Genomic DNA, 25,271 nt, shown 5'->3' with positions numbered 1-25,271 from the left:
CGCTAAATTATTTGAGTTTAAATTTATCAAACATTATATGTTGTATGCACCCAAGTCAATTTATTTGGTGTATACAAATAATAACAATAGTTTGTTGGGTGTCTATTCTTCAAAATGATCCCAAGTCAGTGAATCAAAAACTGTATACATCCTTTATGGCAAACAATTTTAAAAGAATAAAAAACAACAACCTGTCACATATGGCAATCAATTAGACCTTCTAATTACTAATTACTTGACTAGGTTTCTTTTTCAATGTTGGATCAACACAGAAAATGAGAATTTTGGCTACCGTTATTCCGAACGGTAATTCGAATATAACAGGCAAGCAATAATTAAAAGACAATTAACAAAAAAATATGAGTAAGCCGAAAATATGAATTATTCTATTTAATGGATCAAAAAAGTAATTCATTTAAGTCAAATTAATTTGCCATTTTTCTAAGATTTGAAAAAATAACAACAAATTAAGTGAATGTACGATAATTATAAACGATTAGGACCAGAATTGATCGATTCATCATATCGTTATGATTGGCCAATTCAAACTTGATGATTATTATTGCAATTGAATTGGCTTGAATACTATGAGACCGCCAAGCAATTCTAGATTATGACCTATCAAGATGAATCGACGCATCGATTAATCAATCTGGTCATCAAGAAAATAGACCGATGGAATGAGGATGACCATCACGAAACAAGACCCTTTTTCAAAGTGATAATTTCTGGACATAGGCCATTTGTTTCAATGTTCAATGTCAATGACGATGAAAACAAATTGTCTGACTAGATGCCACCCTGATTTTAATTGATCTGGGCATCTGAAGAATAATCTAAATGTTGTTGAACGCTAGTAGCAAATCCAATCAACTATTCACATACTATGGCTGCCCGTGGCGCGCGAGCACGAGTCAAAGCAATTAACATCAAACGAAAATTTCGACTCGAACTCATTGTCGTATTGGCCAATTTCATCTGTACGAATAGATAATTAATTTCCATCATTCTTGTGTATCATTCAAGCTGTCAACTTTTGTCAAAGTCCAAATGTTTGATACAAATCAGAATTAAACAGAAGAAAAAAAGAAATAAGAGATTGTCGATTTCACATTTAGGGGAGAGAAAACGATCGTACTAGCTTTACATAAGTCACAATTCGAATAATTTGCCCAGTGTTTGAAAATGATAATCATAGTCACGAGGTGAAAGGAGAAAGAAAGAGAGAGAGAGAGAGAGAGTTTTTAGCAATGGCTCCATAAGTATAATTAGCATTCTTCAGCCGAAAACGAAACGATCAATGGCATGCATCATGTTCATGTGTATTTATGTTATAAATTGAATATACAAGAATTGTTACAGGTCTAATTTCTACTTGTCCATCGTATTTCGGTCGTTTTGTTTCGTGATGCCTCGGGTAATTTTCCTCTCTTGTCTATGGCCATAGATCGATTTAACAACAAACAGACAACAGGTTAATGTTCATTGTTTTTTTGTATATTATTTTTTTTAACTGCAAGACAATTTTGTGTTGTTTTTTTCTTTATTCAACAAAAACCCATTTCATTTGGAAAGACATTGATGAATAGTCAGCGCTGATAATATGACTTTTTTCCTAAGATCATTCGGTTAATCAACTAGATCATTATTTTGAAGAACAAGAAAAAAATAAATAAAACAAGACGATAATTTAAAATTTCAGAATCATTTAACATTTTGAAATTGTTTTGAATGTCATTAGAAAGGTTGTCCAATGAATAACGGAAATTGTAGTCAGGATGTTGCGAAAAACAATATATGGAACGTGATAATAATGATGATCGTCTAGTTCACAATGAGAACAATACCGGTACATCAATTTAACATCGACATCGCCCACAATAACATGATCATTGTAAACAACAAATAAACGATTTTCCGTGACTGAATTCAGTCATAGGAAACAAATAAAAATTTTTAAAAAAATGATAAATATTGTTTTGATTGTTCGTGCAATTCATCGAATTCAAAAGAATTATGTTTAGCAATGATCTTAGATGAATGAAATGAAATTCAAAGTCATTATTGAACAATTATTATAAAAATCGATCCTTTCTATCTTGTTCAATTATTTATAGAAATAGAAAATGGATAAAAAAACCAGCGATGGTTAATCGTGTTCTCGTTGGTTCAATGTTCACTTATTCAACTGAATCCGTTTCCATAAATTTTGCTTTAATGTCATTTTATTTGTCATTTTTGACAAATACTGACCAGACATATTTACATGTCTACAATATAAAAGATTATCAATGAATGAGAAAACGTCTTAATTAGTTATCTAAAAGTCCAATCAAATCTATTGCCTGTCGAATGATGCCTGAAAGGCATTCTTACACTATTACACGTAATCAATACAGCAATAACGTCGAAGACCACCGATGGCAATGTTAATAGCCAGTTTGTCAATCTATTTTGATGATATCTGCTCTATATGGCTATAATTGTGGAACGGTCATTACGCTCGTTGATATGGACATAGTTGTCAAACAAGCTCAAAATTATTGCCACTCAATTTATGTTCAATATAATATGGGAAAAAAAATCTCGGAATCATAACATTTATCTAAAACTCTTGCCCAAAACTTGGAAAATTGTATACAACTGATGATGGTCAGTATTCGTAATCATTTTAGCTAACATAAAAACACAAACAAGAAAACTAATAATTTGTTTAGAATGATGGCCACATGATGAGTTTTTTTTTGTGTCTAGATTTCGATCCACGCAATCGATAAGAAATAGAATTCGAAATCGAATACCATATTTATACGACCACCATGCTATAAGTTCATTGATTCTTGTGTATAATTAATATTTTTAGTAATGACAAATGAAAAAATATGTAAATGTTCCGTTTATGTTTATTAGAAAAAACAATCATCCCATAATGAATGACAATTAGTGATAAGTTCATAATCATGTCATCATTTATTTCAAACCACAATTTTCATTGACAGCCAAAGGTTAGAATTTGTACACATCATAAATCATCTATCGGCTATGGCGCCGATTTTTACTTGTCCATATTGATGAAAATGTTGAAAACAAACAAACCAACAAAACAGACCACTGCTGTTTAAACAAACAAATATATGCGTGTGGTCCATTTGGATTTTTGATAGCAATCCTTTTTTTTGAAACATTGATTCGTATTGATCTTAAAGTCAAATAAAAATTGTCAATTGAAAAACAATTGAATTAGCAAAAAAAACGGATACAGTGGTGCCATCAAGTGTTTTTGAATTACAATGAAAACGAGTGTTGTGAAGGTTACAAAATTATAATTTTTATTGCATTTAAACAGCTTTACAAAATGATTCTATTAACAACAATTGATTTATATGAGAACTACAATGATTTGACTAATGTATCGACAAAAAACAAACATCTAGATAAAGAATAGGCAAATATAGAGGAAATAATTTTGAGCTGAAATAATGTATCACAAATTGTCATTTGCTCTGAAGCTTTTACAATTAACATCAGGCTTTGAGAAGACTAAAATTTATATACCAGAACAGATTCGCAAATGCAGACCATTGGTGCATTGTTTTATCGAAAGACCTAAACAGTTTCTCGTTTTCTACGATGAAGATTGAAGTAATTTCTGGAGGAAACGTTGTCCAAAAAATGATTCCAAATCAAACGGGACAAAATTTTCTATGAATAAAATCAATCAAAGTCATAAAATGGTCAAATAAAAAAAGATGAATAACTTACTTGGAATCGATGACGAAGTTGAACTGTTGATGTGTATGATTTTGACAATAGTGGTATCTGTCGCATTCGTCATCTTGTTGCCATTTACCTGATTATTATCACAAACATCTGAAGCTTTATTGTTACTGTGGTTGCTATTGTCGAAATATTCCAATTCTCGTTGGATACGACGCCAGCCTAAGCAAACAGATTTTTGTGTCATTAATATTGAATGTGGATGTTAAAAACTTACTATCATTGATAAAACGAATCATGTCCTCATGTTGAGTAGATATTTCATCATTTTGTTGATCTTGGTGCGTTGCTCTATAAATTCTATTGTGTTGAGCATGAAGAGTGCATTGTTTCAATTGTAAGGCTGGTTTGCTATTATGTAACAGAAAATTCTAATTGTTTTCGAAATAGCTATTCGAAATCGAATTACTTACCAAATTTCATTAAGTTCGATAGGATTTGGCCTTTTTACACTAATTGGACCATCAAATTTATCTAATGTTGGAGCTAATTCAAAAAAAATTGTGAAAATTCGAAAATTATTGATTTTCGTATATCGAATTAACTAACCACGACGAACTTGAGTCAAAAGTTTATTGCTACGATGTTCTTTGGCAACAGCATACATATCTTTGCCTGGAACCCTCAATGACCAATTCTTATAGAAATAATAATGTCAATTGAAAAAACGAGTTGATTTTTTGTCTATTTGTTAGAATTTTTACGAAATAGATCGATCGCAATAAGTTTGTAAGCAATAAAACATGAGTACCGATACATCACAGCATGTGATGTGCGTTCTGTAAATTAATTCAATATGCATGGTAGAGGCACCATTAATTCAGCATTCAACTTTGATGGTAAACTTTAAAGCGTAAGCGTTATGTCCTTCTTCTGTGACTTTCATCAATGACGATCGCGAGCAGACAGCTCAGCATATCTTTGCCATGCCGTTTCGATCAAAATATATTTTCTGACCATGCATTTGACCAACACAAAAACAGTCAAATCTCGTTCATAAATATTTAGGCTAAACAGATAAAATCCAACAAAATCTGTTTGATTGAATGTCAAATGTCATTTTATAAAAGAAAAATTAGTTACTAAACATCATTTTAATCATAAGTTGAACGAAAAGAATTGTGTTTACACAACTTTTTAGATGCAGGAAACAAAATTTAGAAATCAGGGTATGATAAACAATCCCGATGACAAGAGATGGCACTGACATCTGTCATGAGCTTATATTTGCACTGAACTCGATTCGTATAAAGCACAAATTTTTGCGCCAAAAAGAAGTCTTGTATTTAAGAATCGATAATGACGAAAACGAGTATAACATTGCCCGAACGCGATGTCATCTACAAAAATGACCCATTTCTTATTAAAAAGTATGACTGCAATCTCCAGTATTTTCCGTATTACCGAGCCCGTCTTAATCAAATGAAACGATCACTGATTTTGTCTGCAAAATATCGTTGGCCTGGTGTTGCCATTTATACGCTTAGTGATTTGGCTGATTCAAAAGCCGAAGCTGACAAATTTTCTCAAGACAGTAATGATGAGTTACTTGAACAGGATTGCCGTCATGGTACATTATTCGGCAAAGATGTCGTCGTATGCGGTATGCTATTAAAACGAATGTCCAAACAACCAAACATTCTCAAAGAATTGGATGACGAACGAAAACTTATTGAACCATTGGAAGAAAGCTGTAAAAATTATTGCTCGCCAAATGATACATTGTTTTTACAAGATGGTGATGAATCGATTGAATTAAAGGGAGATGATCTGCCCATCAATCAGTTATGTACTGGTGTATGTTTGGTTGCAAAAGGTCAGCTTAATCCCAATGGTTCTGGTTTCATTGTGGAAGATTATTGTTTTGCCTTGATCCAAAATTCTGTGGATCGTCCGTTGACAAATAAAGATTACTATATGCTGATCATTTCTGGTTTGAACTTGAACAGTAATACTTTTTTGAACGACCAGAAACTTTCACAATCATTGAATCTACTTTTCGATTTGGTTACTGGCCATTCTGACTCAATCATGGATAAAACGATTGTCAATCTCATATTAGCGGGCAACAGTATTGATCTCAATGGTGGTTCTAAATCCGAGGATTTGTTATCTCAAAGTGAGATCGATTCTAACGATGCGGTTAAAATGTTGGATAGATTTTTAGCGAATGTTGGCAAATATATGTTTGTAGATATTATGCCCGGCAGTCTGGATATAAGTACTGGTCTTTACCCACAACAACCCATACATCCATGTCTTTTTCCCAAAGCTTTTCGATTGTCAACCATACGTTCGGTGACTAATCCTCATAGAGCCCAATATTTCGGTGTCGATTTTCTTGGAACTTCTGGTGAAAATATCAATTCAATTTGTTCATGTACAAGTTGGAATGAATCGATAGAAATTATGCGAAACTTGCTTCAATGGGGTCATTTAGCACCCGCGTGTCCTGATCTATTGCATTCATATCCATTTTCTCAACACGATCCATTGGTCATCGATCAATATCCAGATGTCTTGTTTGCTGGCAATCAACCAGAATTCAGCTGTGCAACATTTGATGTGCCCAAGTATGAACAAGCTGCTGATTGTGAAGCTAAAACTAAAACTATCCGATTGATTTCGGTGCCTTCATTTAGAGAAAAACATATCGGCGTTATTGTTAACATACGAACATTGGAATGCGAAATGTTAGCTTTTAATTGAATATCAGAGTAAATAAAAAAAAATTCATTATGCAAATATTTAGTTTTTTCATAATTTTTGTACGAGAAGAGCAGAAGCCCCTCCACCTCCGTTACAGATAGCGGCCATGCCATATTCTCCCGAACGTAAATGTAAAGCTAATTTGTTGACGATCCTCGAACCGGACATTCCAAGTGGATGACCGATACTGACGGCACCACCATGGATATTGACTTTGGTTGGATCCATTTTGAGCATTCGTATATTGGCCAATACAACCACGCTAAATGCTTCGTTGATTTCCCACATAGAAATGTCTTCGATCTTCAAACCAGTACGTTGCAAAATTTTTGGCACTGCATAGGCTGGGGCCACAGGGAAATCTACTGGATCAACAGATGCATCAGCGAAAGCAACAATTCTCGCTAACGGAGTTAAACCAAATTGTTTAACAGCTTTTCCTGATGCTAGAACTGCAGCGGAAGCACCATCGTTCACTATGTCATCAATATGAATTTGTTAGTATTCTTATATTAGGTTCGATCTTCACTTACATGTGCTGGCATTTCCCGCAGTTACGGTACCATCTTCTTTTTGAAAAACAGTAGCCAACCGAGCGAATTTGTTAAAATCTACTCTCTGATATTCTTCATCATCAGTCATTTGCGATGCTTGTTGTTTTTTTGTACCGGGTATTTCGACTGGTGTGATTTCCACCGAAGTGACAAGTTTGGCAAAATCTGCAGCTCTTCGATAGCTATTAATAGCAAATTCATCTTGTTCCTGACGTGTGATTTGAAATTTTTTGGCCGTTCGTTCGGCACATACACCCATGTGAAATTTATTGTATACATCAGTGAGCCCATCATGAACGATACCATCGATCAATTTGGCTCCACCATAAGGTAATTCGCCACGTGGCAAAAAGAAAGGTACATTCGACATGCTTTCAATTCCACCAGCCACGGCAACATCTATATGACCACATTGGATTGCTTGTGCCAGAATCATATAGGTTTTCATACCGGAAGCGCATACTTTGTTCACTGTAGTTGTCGGTGTGGTAATCGGCAAACCAGCACCGAGTGCACATTGCCGAGCTGGGTCTTGGCCAACCATGGCTTGCATCACGTTACCGATTTGTACCTCTTCGAATGCTGTACCGAAATTGGAAACCAAACATTAATATCGATTACAAAATCAACGAATTGTACTTACATTCCTTTGGAAGAGTAGATTTTTCTACGGCAGCCTTGACGGCGATCGCGCCAAGTTGTGGTGCAGTGAATTTAGCTAATTGGCTACGAAATGAACCGATTGGTGTTCGAGTTGCTGATACGATATAAACTTGTCGTTCTTCTTGGTTGCCAGGTATTGTTGACATTGACATTGTTTGCCATTTTGGACAAAATTTTCTCCAAATAGATAGGAGTCGAATGTTTTTATGGGCGATCATTGTAATATGATGATGAATATACTTGACGACCTTAATGAGCGCATCAATTGCTATCAACACTGAAATCGATAGCCATTCAAATCATCAGCTAATCAACTAACTGCACCATTCATAAATGCCGGAATAAAAGATCAATAATTTAGCTAAATTTTTTTAAAATCATTTGATTAGAACATTTTTAATCTAGATAATAATTTCATTTTATAACGTCTACATAGAGCAGGATAAAAATTGATTAAAAGCACTCTTAATTATACATTGAACGACGAGCACTACCAATGATCAATCGTATGATGATAAACAACACCATCGTAAGAATGATAGGTCCCAAGGCAAGATGCAAAACGATACTAGGCATTTTCTCAATGTTTGGTCCGATGATAAAGGGCGCAAACAACATTGGTAAGCCTAAAGCGGTGTAATAAATGGAATTGTGGCGATCATCCAGTTTAGCAAAGGAAGCAGCAAAACCAAACAATGCCGGATTAATGGCTGATTGAGCATAACCAATGAGTACCGAATCAATTATCAAGGCCCACATTGCCATTTGTAGATAGTCTTGAATCAGATAGAGTCCGATGAATCCAAATGCAGCCAATATGAGATGACCATATAGCAGTAGTGAAATGGACAAAAACCGTGTTAATACTACGTTTACCAAACGTCCCAATGTATAAGCAGCTGATCCAATGGATCCCAGATTAGCTGCATTTTCGACCGAAACATTACGTTGTTGATAATAGGCATTCTGAAAGCTGCTGAAACCAATTTCAGTGAGGTTATATGCGGCGAATATAGCTGTGATAAGCACATGGTAAGATAAACGTTTGCATGAATGACGTGGATCGTCCAGTAATTTTTCTGGTTGTGACGACCCACCCCATCCACCATTGGCCATGTCAGATGGAGTGTCATATTTTCGATATCGATATATAAAAAACAAGGCAAATAAGCTGGCTCCAACTGATGAAAAGAAACTTGAATTTAGAAAAAAAGAAAAGAAATTCAAATGTTTGTTCAGAAAACTTACTGGCAAATTCAAGAGCACCGGAAATAAAATATGGAGTGCTAAGCTCATCTCGTCTTTCAATTGGTCCGAATATAGTTTGATTGGTTGAATTTGCTTTGTTGCCATGGATAAATGGCTTAACCATGATAGGGGAGAATATAGATCCGACGCCATACATAAATTGACCAGCTTGAAGAACGGACGAGAGACGTTTTCCATGCCACATTTCCATTAACCATGAAGTACAGACAGCGTTGAATGTACCAAGGCCAAAACCGCTACCATATGCGGCCAAATAGAACATTGCTATGTTAGGCATTCGAGGTACGAAAGAATGGAATATCGAAGCCAACATCATAATAATGGAAAATGTGAATTGACGATTTAAATACTGCCTCGTAATCTCAAATTTATACAAACTGGTAACTAATTGAAAACAATAATGAATAATTTTATTTTTAGAGGAATAATCATAAATCACTTACAGAATGAACCAGTTATACAACCACCACAGAAAAATGTAAAAAATAACGATACCGGGCCTAGTCCATCATCGTTCGTGGAATTGTCATCATTATTTTTGCTGAATATAACCGACAGATCGACCAAAGTGGGTCCGTAAACAGCCGATGAGAGTCCCTATTTAATTATAGAAAACAGATTTTAAAAATTCAACAAGGATAATTAAATCACATACGAAGGCAATTTGTGTGATGAATAAGAGAATAGTGTACACGATGCGCATTTTATTACTATCCATTATGAATTGCGGTTCCATCATAGATTTTGGCATTAAGCAATGATCGAACGATGAATTAGAATTACACTTTGGTCTGATGTGATCAAGCTTATCTATTTATAATAACTGGATCTAATTACAGTAATTAACAGCCTAACACCAATGGAAATTGGATGCGCCTTGATAAGGATTTTGTATGAGTTTAATGATGATAGCTTTCCATTAAAAAAAACTTGTTGCGTTCTCATCGATCACTTTTTTGTTATGATATTCTCAAATTTTCTACGTGATTAACATTCAGTAAATGGTCAAATTCTGTTATAAAAATAAATAATAATAATAATAAAGATGAGTAGCTTTTATGATATGTATAATATATAATATGTTTAGAAAAAATGATAAATTGATTGGCTTCACATTAAAATTGATGCTTAGATTGCAATGAAGAATATCGATTACACGGACAGTGATTAAATAAATATACGAATTGGTTCAATTGCCGCTTGTTTATAATTGCAGCTGTGTGCTTGCTTGTTTACATTGCTATATAAAGTAAAACAATAACTTTTTTTCATTCAAAAAAAACGTTATGTTCATTTAAAAAAAACCTATGAGAATAGATAATTAGCTCATCATATTGATAGATGCTAGTATAAATCATTTGGGAAGTTGTTTAGCAGAATCAAGAGGGACAAATGAATGGGCGTAAAAATGATTTTCAATAAACTACAAAGATTTTTTTATTGTTGTAAAGTTACTATCAATTTGGTTATCACATCCGAAGCGAAAATAGGTTTTATAACTTTCTAAAAGCCTTTTACATATTTAAAATTTGAGTTATTAGAACAAAATTAATGACAATAATAATTGATCGTTATGTAAACGAAAGAAAATAACAGGAAATCAAAAATAATTCAGACAGACAAAAATAGTGGAAAACTTTAAGACAAAAAAATCGATTTGAATCATAATGAAAAAAAATTATCCACTTTTTCAGAATTAGCTTATTATAAAATCATTTTGGTTAAATGATTACTAATATAATTTATTTATAAATGGCCTTGTTATTTAGGCTGGTATGGAAAATATATTATTTTAAACAAGTGTGTTACCCTCGCAGAAATTTCACTTGCAAAAACAGTTTTGAAACTGTGAATCATTACTATTAAAACACCATTTTCAAACCCTTAAAAAACGTTCGATTTTTAAGAGTAAAATTTCTGTCATAGGGGTTTCACACTAGCAGCAATGTGAATGAAATATTTCAAATGCAATATTTCACTACATTTCAGCCTTATGGACTGAAATATTGCATTTGAAATATTTCATTCACATTGCTGCTAGTGTGAAACCCCTATCAAGAAAATGAAAGAAAAAATATATAATCATTTATCATAAATAAGTAATGAAACACTTAGTTCAAAATTCATTTTTTTCCAACCAACATAAAATATCGGAATTTGAAAGTATTATAAATGACAATATAACGGAAACCATATTTCTCAAAAGAAGATCTATAAAAATAACGATTCTAATAAACTAGTTTCAGACAAGAGTAAGGCTCATTGCTAGAAAGTCATAGATGAACGAGAAAGAAACAATCATGCCAACTATAGTTCGATCAGGCAATTATTTTCGTGAATTCTGTAACCGATTTGTGCAAATTCATATTGAACATGATAAACGTACACGGCGATATATCCAATATATTATCAGTTTCATTGGAATGCTCACCTTAGAAATGTTAATTTTATACATGTTTGATGTTTCTGACCAGACACGAATCCTTATGTTCAATATAACATACTTGGTCGGCATGCAGCCAGTTTCAAATTTATTCTTTGCTTTTTGTGGTCTATGGATTGGTTATATCTATCGTATTGTTTATTTAATTTATCCGTCAAAAATATGGCCCATCATTTCTAGTATCTATATTCAACGATCCTCACAGTTCTTTCTATGGCAATGGATGGGTTCGCATCATTATGGGTTAATGGAAGAGAATAACGGTCTAATCGATTGTGCACATTATGTAGTTGATAAAGCAGATCGTTTTGTGCGATTATGGAAACATGCTCTGATTATTGTTGATTTGGTTATCATCTATATAAACTTGTCTGCCGTAGGCATTGTTGCCACATCTTCGGCTAAGTTTTATTTTGATGGACCACTGAACATTATAAAATTGCTACGAATTACATTGTTCTTAGTAAATTGTTGGAAAATATCAGCATTTGCTTATTTCATGTTTAAAATACTGTCTATTGTCAACGTTTTACTAGTACTATTCACATACATAACATTCATAAAATTTAATCAGATCAAATTAATGATGGCTGATTGGGGTGGACGTTATCGTTATCGTCATAGTCGGCTATTATGGCGTTCTTTGATCGAACATAGTCGATTGTTTATTCTTGTATGCCAAATGAATCGTATTTATTTGCCAATATTGGTAGCTACTATTTTAGCTACAATGCCATCAAGCATCTACCTGATAGGCACATTGATGCTCCAATCACAAGATAGACCATTTATACAAAAGCTTTGCATCTTTTTTATAATCTTACAACAATGGATTGGTCTGTTTGGCTGTCATATAATCTGTGCAATGTACACGAAAAAAATACACAAATCTGGTCCGCCAGATTTGCTTGCAGCAAATTCTCGCATTAAATTTCATTCATTACGGATGCAGTTCAAGGTGAGTCATTACATTGAAAAATTTCACACACAAAATCGTTATGGATTGACCTATGCTAAATTCGGCCTTATCGACATGAAGGCATTCATTCGGGTATGTATGCTTGTTAATTATTTATTTCACTATCAAAAAAAAACATTTATTGTTATCACTATCATAACAGCATTCATTTTTGTATTTAAAATTTTTATCGCTTGGATTGAGACTAATACGACAAAGTTGATCTCATTACACATAATCAAATGGTTCAAACCGTACAGGCAAAATTTGCTTATGGAAATTTTCACTTCTTGACCAATAACTCTATCAAGTAGACTGTAATCATTAGTCACATGCTTTGATGATGATCCTTTTATTGGTTCACAAGTAATTCTGGCCTCATTTTATTTGTAGAAAGCGAATTGGCATTTTCATCAAGACAATACTGACTTTTTATCAATAGAAACAAATATATAAATTGACAATCATACAGACAATGGATGCTCGATTTAAATTTGAATTCCCTATCAGAACTCTCTTTTTTTCATTCGGTTTGACTGTGATCAATTTGAACGCCGAAAGCGTCATCAAAATCGGCAAACATTTTCTTTTTGTTCAGATCGACTGACTCGAATGACCTAATGTAGTGCTGTAATGATCTCTGCTTTCACCTACAAGTTGGATCAATAATCACCATCATACTATTTTTATTTTTGGCTTACATTTCTAACTCTACATTATATTACGAGATACATATTTAAAAAAGGCGACAATTTTGTTCGCCTCATTCATTCATGAAGTTTTCATTGTTATTGATTAGTCCATTGTTCATCATCATCATTATGATTCGTTTTGGATCAAATTTATTTGTTGACAAACAAATTTAAACCAAACTCTTTATAGTAAGCCAACGATCTTTTTTTGGAGAGAGAGATAGAGAGACATTAATGTTTGTTTGCCTATTTGAATGAATGAACGAATGAATGATGATGAATTGACAGTTGCCAAGAAGCCGTGAAATGAGCGAGTGCTGCCGAGCTCAACGATCATCATCATCATTATGAAGATCAGAATAAATGTCAAAACATTGACATAATAGCCTCATAATATGGATCAACTCATAATGACAGCGATCATCATCATCATCATCATTATTATTATCATTCAGAATTATGAATACTGATTGTCACATACACTCAATGACACACGACTTGAACAACTCTCAATCTAAATAACTATAGTTGCAACCAGAGCAAAGATACCATTTTCACGTCAAATAATTTTTTTTCTCTCTCTCTCCTTTCTTTTACTCTCGGGCGGATGGTTCAACTCTCAAATTTTTTTTTTTTGAATCTGGTGCAAATAGGCAAACCTTGACAGTGGCTGATAATAATGGCTAAGAGAGATCACCTGGTCTAAAGTAAAGTATATCTCCGGTGGAAATTTACTCATCATCATAGCGCAGCCATCGTTAGTTGTATGATCTCAATATGTATGTTCGCTTTAATCAATCATTACAGCAATCGATAGTGACCAGCTATTCGCACCCGATGGCCAAATCAATCTCGATCACAATCTCAATCCTTATCTTAGCCTTATTCATTGCTCAATCAATGGCTATGGTTACGAACTCAAGAATTGAGAAATCATCTTCATTGGCCCAACTAAAACAGAATCCAACATCAGGTTTATCATCATCAACTAATAGTCAAAGTCTAAGTGGTAAACCTAGTGGCAGCAGCACAAATTCGGCAAATATAATAAACAACAGTCCGTCGCAGAGCTCTGGAGCTTTATTAAAGCCATTAATGTCAACATTCCTGTCAACGACATCGGCGGGTGGAGTACCAAATCCATATCCGTTCCGAACAATGATCGGCAACCTCATGTTTCGATTACGACAGCATAAAACCCAAATGTTGCTTATACCATCAGTCATACGGATAGTATACCAATACCGTCGACCTATTGTTGATGGTCTTTCATCTGCATATCAATCATTGGTTGCCGAAAGTCCTGCATTAGCTTCATCAGCTTCCGCAGCTGGTTCAAGTGGAGCTCGTATCTCTGGATCATCCGATACGGACGATTCAGAACCAAACAATAACAACGGTGGTCAAGAGTCTGATCCAATGATGACTTCATCATCAAATCCATATCTTCAAATGTTATTAGCGAGTTCATCAGGACATCCGGCCCATCAGCACCAAGTGCCAATATACAATCTAATGGCAGCAGCAGCCTACCAGGAAGCTTTACAACAAGCAGCAGCATATACAGCAGCTGCAGCAGCGGTACATCCGCAACCAGTATCACCTTTGGCAGCAACGAATCCTTTATCGATGACAACTGCCGCATTCTCACCAGTAGCAGCGGCTGCTGCTGCCTTATATCATCCATCTTCCTATGCACCATTTGCATTTGTCTAATTGATATTTTCTCACTTATTTTCTTTATTGTTTGGCTATTATCTTCCAATTTCAACAGTGTATGCATGCCTCAACATTAATAAAAACTGTATACAAAAAAATAGATTCACTTACCGTCAGATTAATTTCTAGTTATTCACGTCATTCTCATCGATTTTAGTGATTGTCGTTGTTAAAATAGATGTCGATTCTCGTGCAATGTTTGATTTTATTAAAGAACGTCCTGTGATGGTCGAATGTTTGTTGCTTAAATTAAGACGATGATTGGATCCAGATTTGATGGCAGTGTTCATCAATGATTGTTGTGGATGAATATTTGCAACCTGTAAGCTACCACCACCGAATACATAAAATTGTATATTTGGTTTTTTTGTCAAATCATCTTTGATTTTGGCGGAAGTTTTTTCATTAATACCGTCATTATTGGATTCCAGATGCGCCGAACGCAAATGTTGTCTTAGTTGTGCATTTGTTTTGAATTCCCGTTCACATCCTTGTTGTGTGCAATGAAAATCCTTTCGTTGACAATGACGATGCCGTTGATGCGATGACAATTGATATCGAGAACGAAATCGTCGATAACAACCTTGTTCTTGGCATTCGAATGGTTTTACAGATGAATGACATTGTTCATGTTTTGTCAACACTGATTTATTATTGGTTTTGAATGTACATTGATTACAGCTTAACAAACGATTTTCATACATTATGAAACAACAAGGCATAAATAAATGATCACCTACCTGTATAGAAATCGTTTATGCATATTGATAAGGTGTTTATTAAGCATTCGTGATGAATAAAATTTTTCCAAACATTCATCACATTCAAAAGGTTTAGTAAATCGATGAAATCTATTCACATGTGCTTCAAGACTATCTTCATTGGCGAATTCATCCGTACATCCCGGAAATGTGCAACATTTTGAATGGTTATGGCGACGACAATGCTGTTCGTATAAAATGGGATCGAAGGTTTTGTAAGAACAAACAGGACATTTTTGCACAGAATCCGGATGAAAAGATTGCATATGTGATCGAAGAACAAATTTATTCATGACTAAAACATCACAATGAGGACATCGATAGCTTTGATGAGCATCATTCAAGTGTTGTCTGAGATCGAATTCTGATGAAAATGATTCGGAACATATGGTGCATATTGACAATTCCATGTTACAGTCAGCTTTATCGTTATTCTTGCTTTTATCATGCAACTGAACATGACGGTTATATTTTTCCGTATCCTGTGTTACATATTCACATCGACCACAATTATATGAAGGTATGTTGTGTACAATATAATTGTGCAATGAAAATTCTCGTTCGGATTGAAAGCTATATGAACATTTTGTACATTCGTATATATAAAGATTGAACAATTGTTTCAAGTGATGTTCATCATCACCGAATGTTTTGTCGTCAATGACGGTAAGTTCACTGCTTTTACTAGTCATAATCAGCGGTGATGACGATGACTCCAATGATGTTTTATGTTCAATTATCGGAGAGGAGGAGAATTCACCCGATTTGGATGTTGAAGTTTCAAACAAAATCGGATATTGATCATCATTATTCTTAGTGTAATCATCATGGTCATCAACAAGTGATGGCGCTGTTGTTAATGAAGGCCCGTCGGTATGATAAGTATGATCACGATCATCACAATAATTGTAATCAGGAGCCAATACTTGTAATGAAATGTTATCAACCTTATTTGATTGGTTTTCCGATTGAATTTCATCCGAATTCATTGTTTGCTGTTGAGCAGAATCAAGATGATCAAAAAAATTATCCAAAATTAACTCGTCTGTATTGTTAGGCTCAGTATTGTTTGGCGTAGTTGTATTCTCAATAAAAACCTCTAAACCTATGTTATCATCGAAGCCATTAATTAAATCATTCATTGAAGTAGTGGGGTCATCATCAAAAGTTTCCTCTGTCTCACTGCCGATTGAATGCAGTTGTTTACTGGAAATGGCTGAATTTTCTGGTTTTGATTCATATGCATCGAAATCCATCGGCTGTTCGGCTTGTTGATTTAAAGACGAACAAATGAGAGAAAAATTGAAATGTCTCTGCAAATCATCTTGGGTCTCGAACATTCGTCTGCATATAAAGCATGGATGCATTATGTAAGCGGACAAATGATCTTGCTCGAAATGTTGGGACAATTTTGATTGCCAATCAGGGTTAGTGGCTGAAAATTTGAATGTACAAAATGGAAATGAACATTGACTCGACGTTAATCGAGCTTCATGTTCATTGCTGTTGTCTTTTATTTTTATCACTTTACAACTATCTGACGCTAACGTCAATCCATATGGTTGGATGAGCTGCAAAAATTTATCACGGCGATGTTCGATCTGATGTCGAAGCAGCACTGTTTCGGTGAGACAAACAAAACGACATTTTTTATCGACCGAACATTTGAATCGACGTCGGAAACAAACTTTCGGTTTCATCGGCTTCTTGTCGTAAGATGAATCTTTTAATTGTTGTGACAAAACTATAAAACAATCGGAGAATCAAAGTTCCAGCTTGTCCATATTAAAATTTGAAACATCAACATCAGTACATACATGTTTTCATATCTATTCCTAACATCCTGGATCTTCTTTTATCTGGCCATCGGTCGGATGAATTTAACATCGAATATTTCACATCGGAATCACTAGATGATGGCGATTGAGGATCGTACCGTTTTCGATACAGCGTTTCTAATTGATCATCAATTTGGCGTAGGCGATCCATTCTCCATTTAGTTTGTTGTTGCAGATCCAAGTCGATCGAGTGACATTTACAATGTTCAAAATGTGATCGATATAATGATCGCTGCTGTTCTAGTAATTTGATCATTTCATTTGAAAGGTCCAATTGACATCGATATTCAAATAGTCGATCTGCCAATGATAATGGTATTCCGCTCATTCTATCACAATTATTTTGAGGTAATGTTTGTTTTAATGATGATGATGATGATGATTTAATCATTATTTGATTTATACTCAAGAATTTTTTTTAGAGGGAGTGGGCCAGAATAACAGAATTTAGATTCGAAAACAAATTTTTTGACAATACCATCCATAGAACACGTTACCATTTTTTTTTGCACGTGACGTGTCATTACGCATAAGAGTGGTCACAATGCTAATTTATTATCAGAATTTAACAAACGATCAGAACATATTAAACCCATTGTGACTGTTGCGATGATGACATGCTGAGATGCCGTGGTTGGCATGCTGGAGCAAAAGTATAAAAGGCTCATCTTTTCTCACATCATTGTCCTTGCCATTTGGTTTTCTTACATAAAATAACATCCAAACATCGTCTAATTAATAAAACTATTTGCAAAATGTCGGCTAATACTGAACGAACATTTATCATGCTGAAACCGGATGCCGTACAACGTGGTATCGTTGGAGAAATTATTCGACGTTTTGAAGCCAAAGGTTTCAAATTGGTGGCCATGAAATTCATGATGGCATCCGAAGATTTGCTTAAGAAACATTACGCTGATTTGGCTGCTCGACCATTTTTTCCTGGCCTTATCAAATACATGCAAATGGGTCCAGTCGTACCAATGGTTTGGGAAGGATTGAATGCTGTCAAAACCGGTCGCGTCATGTTAGGCGAAACAAATCCAGCTGAATCAAAACCCGGTACCATTCGTGGTGATCTTTGCATTCAAACTGGCAGGTAAGTTTAGACGCTCAAAACTGTCAATGATCCTTTTAAACATTAATCCATATTTGATAATATAGAAACATCATTCATGGAAGTGATTCAGTTGAGACAGCAAAACGTGAAATCGATTTATGGTTTCGGCCAGAAGAATTGGTCAACTATAAACCTTCCCAATATGAATGGGTCTATGAAAACTGATTATTCCGATTGTGGTTCGATTTTAATTTACATTTGAAAAAAATGATTACAATATATGCAAATAAAAATTTTTGCTTTTAAATTTTAAAAATTGAGTTTTTCTCCGTTTTATATACGTCAACATTTATGATTTGATATTCGACTTCTACTCCCGGTTGTTTAGAACGACACACTACCACTGTCCATACAATATGACGATCATATTTGTCGCTCGACGTCCTAGATGCACGCCATAAGTATTTGAGAAGTGCATTAATTCTTACCAACAACAATGGTTTTTTATCAGTAGGTTGAGAAGTGCTTATCGTGAATAAATCTCTGGATGAACAGCCAAAATAACGATTCGAATCTAACCCGGTCCAATGACATTCGAGAAGGTTTCCATAACAATCTTTTAGTATAATGGTCAAATCGAGGCAAAGTTCACAGGTAAATTGATTACAGTTGGGACAACGAAATGTAAAATTTTTATCGGGTGGTTCATTAACAGAGAATCGATATGTTTCAAATGAGGATTGATATCCACAGTTTCGCCCAAGGTGATAATCATTCTGACACATGACCACTGTGGCAAATGAATGAAGTCTTTCAATTGAATCGAAGAATCGATCACCTTTCTGAGTTTGTCCATAATACGTATAAAGACAACATTCCAAAAGAACTCGTTCACCAATGAATAAACTTTCTAGTTGGTGCATTGAATGATGTAATATAAAGTAACTCTTCGGTATTTTTTCTCTGGGTAATTTTGAACCTCTACTATTTAGATGTCGATTGATAATTTCTATTTCTTCATCATCAATATCGAATGATAACGAAGGATCAAGAGCCATGACTAATTCCGTCGTGTCATTAGACGATTTAGGTGAAAAACTCGCCACTAAATTATCATTTTGATCTGGCAAAGGCTCATTTGATATTAATGAAAAACTATCATAATTTTGAATTGGTAGAGTTGTGTTTGATATTAATGACAAACCATTGTCATTTTGAGTGCATGACTCAGATTCAGCATTGAAAAAGGGGTCTGCCATTTTTGATTCATTTTGTGATTCATTGGTTACCAAGTTTTCGGTAGTTTGATTTTGATTATGAAATTCTTGTTGTTCTTCGTCATGTTCTTGAATAGCCATAGAATTGTATCTGCGTAAATTTTCGTTAAATGCAAACATATGATCCTGATCCAATTGATCCATGTCTAAAATCTCTGGCGGATTCTGTACATATTCGATCATTTTTTCTCGCATCTTTTTTGCTGTAAGAATCAAGATAGATCAAGTAATGAGCATTATTAGAATTAAAAATAATGAATACCTATCAGTGAATTGGGATGAGCTAGCCGAATACATTGGCCATAAGTAGAAGTATCATGTAGAATATATGAAAAATGACCAGGATAGAAATTATCAGGTTTACGAACAATTTGATAACAAATTATCGTATCACAACATTTGAGCTTGATCGCCATATCACGATGTTTACCAAATATTATTAAGAAGATTAATTGATTTTTGTAATATATGCGATCAATTAAACGATGTGAAAACGAATGACGATTTTCATTCTCTTCCATGACGGTATAAATAGAATTGAAGGACATTAATAGATAGCAAGGATGTTCCGATACTAATTTTAATGATGGAGTCCAACAGCAAACAACAGTTCGTTTTTCAAAATCAAATACATTCCACACGAGCAATGCTGCATTTATTACTTCACATTCTCGATTTTTAGACAATGATTGTACCAATGGCTCTTCCAATAAATTAGAAATCTGCCATCGATTCAATTCTTCAACTCGTTCGTGATCATAAACTTCGATAGTTGGATTTTCCGCCACTGAAATCGGTCTGAATTGTTCCTCATCGCCGAATGATTCAAAAATCTATTAAATGAAATTTGGATTATCATTTTAATAAAACATAATCAAGTAAAAATGCAAATTACCACGATATTCCGAAGAGCACGAGTTCGATGCATTAAATTACGATTCAATGTAAGTCGATGAACACGAATAATATCACCAGTTTGGAATGAATAACAATTGTTTTCGTTGACAGATGTGGGACTTTCATCGGTGGTCACAAGTTCAATTGTCGTTGTAAGTCGGACATTGGCAATGCTTGTTGGCAAATTAGGATAGAAACGAAATCGATCACATGTTTCATCTTTAATGATCATGATGCCATCTTCATTATAAGAGACGATTATACCATAAATGTTGATTAAATTTCCAGATTCTAATGGAAACAATTGCTGTACATCGTTTAGTTTTATGTATTCATAGCAAGCGGGTTGTTGTTGTGCGTTAATATCTTCCCGAGGATTTTTGACAGATGATGGTTGTTTGGATGGAACGCTGCATTGTTTACTATGTAAAATTTCATTTTCTTGTGCTTTCGATCTAACCAAAGGTAATGATGTTCGACATTCCGATATTGGTGTCGATGATCGTTCGGATGATGGTGTTGCGCATTTTGCAGGGTATTCAGGCAAATTAGATAGTGCCAAACGTTTTTTTCGCTTCAGAAATTTTAATTTAATTTCCGATTCATTATGTGAGGACATTTTTATGGAATGAAATATTGGAGCAAATGAAATTGAATGATGCAATTCATCAAGAAATTTCAGTTAATAATCACCATACGTACACTATGAATTGGACCGCTTGTTGCAAAATTCTTCGGGATCAATCAATTTTCAAACGATTCTGTTTGTCATCTTATAGCTTAAATTCTGGTATGTCGAATCTTGCACATTCCGGTGAAGATGGCCAAGAAGTAATGTCGGAGATTAAACAAGAAACTGATCAATGTAGTGATGGCCCATTTGACGGTGGCGATCCAAAAATCGACTGTCTTCATTCTGCTCAATCAATTCTTTTGGACCGACTTCGCTCAATGAAATTCCGATCAAAGGATGTAAATGCTGATCATTTCATTGATTTGTGGGCCGACCATCAACTGCCTGAACTAGCTCGAAAAATTTTACAACTTTTGTCACAAACGGTCAGTGGCCGACATTTATTTGACGAAGATAGAAATGCTGCCGAAGATGATTCTGAAGCATGGACAAATGACAAGTTGGAAACATTGAATCAATTTGTCAGATCATTTTTGGATTTTAATAAAGACTATTTCTCAGTCAATCATAGCCATTGTCTTAGTGAAGATTCACATAGTGATACGGCTTTTACCGACGAAGATGAAAACGAAGACTCAAATGAGCGAATGAATACCCGATCTACCCGAAGGCGGCAACAACAATCAACATCAAAACAGGCTACTAGTCCCAAGTCTTCGATTAAACAAAGAACTAAAAATAAATTCACTAAACAAACTTCCCCAAATCCAACGATTACGAATGAACGGGCAATGACAACCAAATTGAGTTCTGATAAATTCCTCGTTGATTGTAGCTCATCATTGATGTTAAAATTGAATTCGTCGCTTTATGATCCAACATTTCCAGTAATGTATGGTATAGCATTCAATCCTTTTAGTTACCCAGATGATGTCTTTGCCGTTTGTGGCCAATCAGTACTTATTGCGTATCGATGTTTGCCCATGATCGATCAGCAGCAAACGAATCATAATGGTTTACAACCATTGTTTGCTCATACTGATCGTAATGATTCATATTATTGTTGCTGCTGGTCACATGAATATCAACGACCCGATCATCCATATCTATGTGTTGCTGGTGAACGTGGTGTCATTCGTATTATTGATGTAAGGCGACAATGTGAAACAAAAACCTTACATGGCCATGGTGCCGCCATCAATGATCTCAAAATTTGTCCTCGTGATCCATCATTGATGTTATCTGCATCAAAAGATTCAGGTATTCGTCTTTGGAATATTGCCACAAATGTATTGATTGCAATATTCGGTGGTGTACAAGGTCATCGTGATGAAGTGTTAGCTATTGATTTTCATAGGTCACGTTTTATATTCGTTTCGGTATCAATTGATCACTCTATCAAAATTTGGTCATTTCGCCATCATGAAGTAGCTAAAGCAATCGAAGCATCTCGCCATTTCATTTCGGATCACAATGCTCAACAATTTCCTACCGTTTCTCAACATTTCCCCAATTATTCTACTCGCGATGTTCATCATAATTACATTGATTCTGTACAATGGTTTGGTGATCTATTGGTGACTAAATCTTGCGATGAAAAATTAATTATATGGAAACCGGGTGCCGGCGAAAACGATACGCTAGATGATCTTGAACGACGAACATATTATTCGGATTCAGCGATCCACGGAACTTCAGATTCGAATGGAGATTCGATTGGATCGAATGTGGTTATCATTCGCCAATTTGATTTGGATCGTAATAATATTTGGTTTGTACGATTTTCATTTGATCTAAATGAATTCGTTTTAGCCGTTGGTAATCTACAGGGACATTTATTTATCTATGATCTTAAACATTTTGATCCCAAAGATTATCGTTTAGCTTTTGAAGTTCCCGTTCCAATTCCTGCCATTCTTTGCCCGCAGAAAAAGAATAATCAGATACCACAACGCGCCTACAGTCGAGTAATTCGTCAGACTGCATTCAATCAAGATGGTACAATATTGATTGTATTGGGTGAGAATAGTTCTGTCACTCGTTATGATCTATTACGGTTGACTAAACCAATGATTCGAGCTTATCTTAGTTCGCTGCTCAATCGATAAGGAATTAATTGTTAAAAATAAAAGATGAAATTTATTTTACATGATTAAAATTCTATTCGCTATTTTTGTGTGTTTATGTGTTTGTCAATCTTTTTGAAAAAATTACATATTGGCTTGAGTTCGATTTAATTGTTGTAATCGATTCATTTGGCTAATTTTTCGTCTTGGATTGTGTATCGGAAGACGATTTCTTTTTTGTTGTTGTTGTTTGTTGTTATAGCTGTTTAACGTATAAAGTTGACATTCGTATTGTTTGACACAAGGTCCCCATGGATTCTTGGTAACCTTGATGAAACCTGGTTGACATTCACAACCGACCTGACAAATTGATAAACATTCAGGTGGACCACTGTGAAAATTGGAACAAGTTACTGGACATCTAGTCATGCATGGATTGAATGTGGAATGTTCAGGACATTCATCTATTGATATCAATAATAATAATGGTTTTTTTAGTGATGATATTAATTATCGAAATAATTATCACTTACCGACTATTGGAATAGCTGATGCAATCGATTTATTTAAAGATATAAATAAAATCAAATAAATCGATATGCAAATCAAAGTTGTAATTAATGAATTTGAATTTGCTGTATTACCAGACATTTTTCTTTGATGTATTTTGGTTGTATATTTTTTTTGTATAGGAACTTTTTTTCACGATGCAATTGCAAGGACTATGCCTTGGCCTTTGAAGAAGAATTGCGCGTTATTGATGCTGGTCAATGAACTTTGGCCGCCTTTCCAACGTCTGATTTGGGTTTTTTTGTTTTTACAATATATCTCGGTCACTTGGTTGATTATCGATATTGATGTGGATGTTTATATTATTTGAAATTATTATTGTTTCGGAACAAATGATGTACAAATCTTAAAGTTGTATAAATTCTATTCAATGAATTAAGAGAATTCAGTTTTGATTGACAGAAATTGAATTGCAATTTGTTTCAGTGGTAAAAAACCGATGCATCAAATTATGGTAAATGTTATGTTTGTTCATTATTTATATTTATATATGTTGATGGGTACTTGTTGCCATAATTTGTTCATAATAATCACGTCATACTAATAATATAAGTGTTGAATATGATTTAAGTGAAAATCCTATTATCGATCATTTGAATAAATGATTAATTTTTTCCTAATCGAATCAAAGATTTGATAAAAGAAATGATATGGTAAATGTTTATTCACTAAATAGTTCCGGTTTTTTAATTTATTTTTAACATATTGATTATGAAAACATTCCATCTTATTACCCTTATTTATTTATTGACATATCTGATCGTGATCAAATAAGATTTTTATGAAAAATATGGAAAATTTTCCATATCTACATCTCACCACGTTAAAGCGTTCTTATCGATGAGAACCAAGTTCAAGTTCTATCACCAATCCGTTTGTTTCATTTACACAGATCAAGCATATTATCACTGTCAATCAGTTGATTGACTATGGCTTTAATAAACTTAACCTTTGTATTTATGCAAATACTATGTAACCGGAACGTTAATACATATGCAAACATCAGAAAAAAACTGATTAATAGGAACGGCTTGTTCTTTGATTTGAGTGATGAAAAATCGTCATATGTTATTATTCCTTAACTTTCTGCTATCATCTTGATTGTTACGCCAATCGGATCAAATTACTATTATAGAAATCGATACGATCATTGGAAATTTTTTGGTTAGAAAATATAACTAAACTTCGAATCAAAATGAACAGTAAATTTACATTGGTCTAATGTCCATTCGAACGTGACCAATCATTTGAATGGATATTTGATTCTTTCTTTCTTTTTATTAAAATTAAAAGACATCATTTTTACGCAAACACTTTTATAATGTGAGATTGTGCTGAGCTAGCAATCCAATTGATTTTTTATAATAGATCGATTATAAAGTAT

The 25,271-nt window shown here is 34.2% G+C and overlaps 11 protein-coding genes across 13 annotated transcripts; 5 read left to right on the top strand and 6 right to left on the bottom strand.

Moving 5' to 3' along the window:
* Window positions 1-3,303: 3,303 nt before the first annotated feature.
* On the bottom strand, window positions 3,304-4,648 carry LOC113799622 (uncharacterized). The gene is made up of 5 exons (XM_027350287.2): window positions 4,327-4,648; window positions 4,191-4,263; window positions 3,995-4,128; window positions 3,763-3,939; window positions 3,304-3,702 (listed from the first exon to the last, which is right to left on the bottom strand). Exons 1-5 carry the CDS (start codon window positions 4,382-4,384, stop codon window positions 3,626-3,628), a joined length of 519 nt encoding a protein of 172 aa, XP_027206088.1. The 5' UTR covers window positions 4,385-4,648; the 3' UTR covers window positions 3,304-3,625.
* A 244-nt stretch (window positions 4,649-4,892) lies between these two features.
* PolD2 (DNA polymerase delta subunit 2) lies at window positions 4,893-6,522 on the top strand. Its single transcript, XM_027350247.2, has one exon. It carries the CDS (start codon window positions 5,077-5,079, stop codon window positions 6,484-6,486), a length of 1,410 nt encoding a protein of 469 aa, XP_027206048.1. The 5' UTR covers window positions 4,893-5,076; the 3' UTR covers window positions 6,487-6,522.
* Acat1 (Acetyl-CoA acetyltransferase 1) lies at window positions 6,457-8,033 on the bottom strand. Its single transcript, XM_027350254.2, has 3 exons — window positions 7,684-8,033; window positions 7,020-7,622; window positions 6,457-6,962 (listed from the first exon to the last, which is right to left on the bottom strand). The coding sequence occupies exons 1-3, from the start codon at window positions 7,919-7,921 to the stop codon at window positions 6,535-6,537; spliced, it is 1,269 nt and encodes a 422-aa protein (XP_027206055.2). The 5' UTR covers window positions 7,922-8,033; the 3' UTR covers window positions 6,457-6,534.
* A 32-nt stretch (window positions 8,034-8,065) lies between these two features.
* Window positions 8,066-9,085, bottom strand: LOC142645170 (uncharacterized). The gene is made up of 2 exons (XM_075820798.1): window positions 8,952-9,085; window positions 8,066-8,898 (listed from the first exon to the last, which is right to left on the bottom strand). Exon 2 carries the CDS (start codon window positions 8,817-8,819, stop codon window positions 8,169-8,171), a length of 651 nt encoding a protein of 216 aa, XP_075676913.1. The 5' UTR covers window positions 8,820-8,898; window positions 8,952-9,085; the 3' UTR covers window positions 8,066-8,168.
* Window positions 9,086-9,426: 341 nt separating this feature from the next.
* On the bottom strand, window positions 9,427-17,862 carry LOC113799560 (uncharacterized). 3 transcript variants are annotated; one of them, XR_012846334.1, is made up of 5 exons: window positions 17,363-17,862; window positions 15,525-17,289; window positions 14,896-15,465; window positions 9,628-9,984; window positions 9,427-9,569 (listed from the first exon to the last, which is right to left on the bottom strand). XR_012846334.1 is itself a non-coding variant. In XM_027350211.2 (4 exons), the coding sequence occupies exons 1-3, from the start codon at window positions 17,772-17,774 to the stop codon at window positions 14,910-14,912; spliced, it is 2,733 nt and encodes a 910-aa protein (XP_027206012.2). In that variant the 5' UTR covers window positions 17,775-17,860; the 3' UTR covers window positions 9,432-9,569; window positions 14,896-14,909. The 3 variants fall into 3 exon arrangements, 2 of the variants coding, with proteins under 2 accessions (XP_027206012.2, XP_027206014.2); XM_027350211.2 differs by lacking the exon at window positions 9,628-9,984 and having other exon boundaries at window positions 9,432-9,569; window positions 17,363-17,860; XM_027350213.2 differs by lacking the exons at window positions 9,427-9,569; window positions 9,628-9,984 and adding an exon at window positions 14,686-14,823.
* LOC142645168 (uncharacterized) lies at window positions 11,083-12,676 on the top strand. Its single transcript, XM_075820795.1, has 2 exons — window positions 11,083-12,466; window positions 12,537-12,676. Exons 1-2 carry the CDS (start codon window positions 11,252-11,254, stop codon window positions 12,594-12,596), a joined length of 1,275 nt encoding a protein of 424 aa, XP_075676910.1. The 5' UTR covers window positions 11,083-11,251; the 3' UTR covers window positions 12,597-12,676.
* Window positions 13,843-14,889, top strand: LOC113799606 (uncharacterized). The gene has a single exon (XM_075820797.1). The coding sequence runs from the start codon at window positions 13,843-13,845 to the stop codon at window positions 14,779-14,781; it is 939 nt and encodes a 312-aa protein (XP_075676912.1). The 3' UTR covers window positions 14,782-14,889.
* Window positions 17,863-18,037: 175 nt separating the features above from the next.
* On the top strand, window positions 18,038-18,759 carry awd (nucleoside diphosphate kinase). The gene is made up of 2 exons (XM_027350288.2): window positions 18,038-18,482; window positions 18,548-18,759. The coding sequence occupies exons 1-2, from the start codon at window positions 18,139-18,141 to the stop codon at window positions 18,666-18,668; spliced, it is 465 nt and encodes a 154-aa protein (XP_027206089.1). The 5' UTR covers window positions 18,038-18,138; the 3' UTR covers window positions 18,669-18,759.
* LOC142645166 (uncharacterized) lies at window positions 18,053-21,317 on the bottom strand. Its single transcript, XM_075820784.1, has 3 exons — window positions 20,616-21,317; window positions 19,983-20,553; window positions 18,053-19,923 (listed from the first exon to the last, which is right to left on the bottom strand). The coding sequence occupies exons 1-3, from the start codon at window positions 21,234-21,236 to the stop codon at window positions 18,746-18,748; spliced, it is 2,370 nt and encodes a 789-aa protein (XP_075676899.1). The 5' UTR covers window positions 21,237-21,317; the 3' UTR covers window positions 18,053-18,745.
* A 5-nt stretch (window positions 21,318-21,322) lies between these two features.
* On the top strand, window positions 21,323-23,425 carry LOC113799569 (polycomb protein eed-B-like). The gene has a single exon (XM_027350224.2). The coding sequence runs from the start codon at window positions 21,323-21,325 to the stop codon at window positions 23,357-23,359; it is 2,037 nt and encodes a 678-aa protein (XP_027206025.2). The 3' UTR covers window positions 23,360-23,425.
* LOC113799624 (venom peptide SjAPI-like) lies at window positions 23,368-24,357 on the bottom strand. The gene is made up of 2 exons (XM_027350290.2): window positions 23,851-24,357; window positions 23,368-23,781 (listed from the first exon to the last, which is right to left on the bottom strand). Exons 1-2 carry the CDS (start codon window positions 23,966-23,968, stop codon window positions 23,462-23,464), a joined length of 438 nt encoding a protein of 145 aa, XP_027206091.1. The 5' UTR covers window positions 23,969-24,357; the 3' UTR covers window positions 23,368-23,461.
* Between the last annotated feature and the right edge of the window lie 914 nt (window positions 24,358-25,271).

This window comes from Dermatophagoides pteronyssinus, unplaced genomic scaffold, assembly GCF_027571235.1.
Source record: "Dermatophagoides pteronyssinus isolate colony J.1.1.1.1 unplaced genomic scaffold, Derpt_VIB-CSIC_2022.12 sq0007, whole genome shotgun sequence".
NCBI lineage: Eukaryota > Metazoa > Arthropoda > Arachnida > Sarcoptiformes > Pyroglyphidae > Dermatophagoides > Dermatophagoides pteronyssinus.
This window is presented reverse-complemented; position numbering and strand designations above follow the sequence as displayed.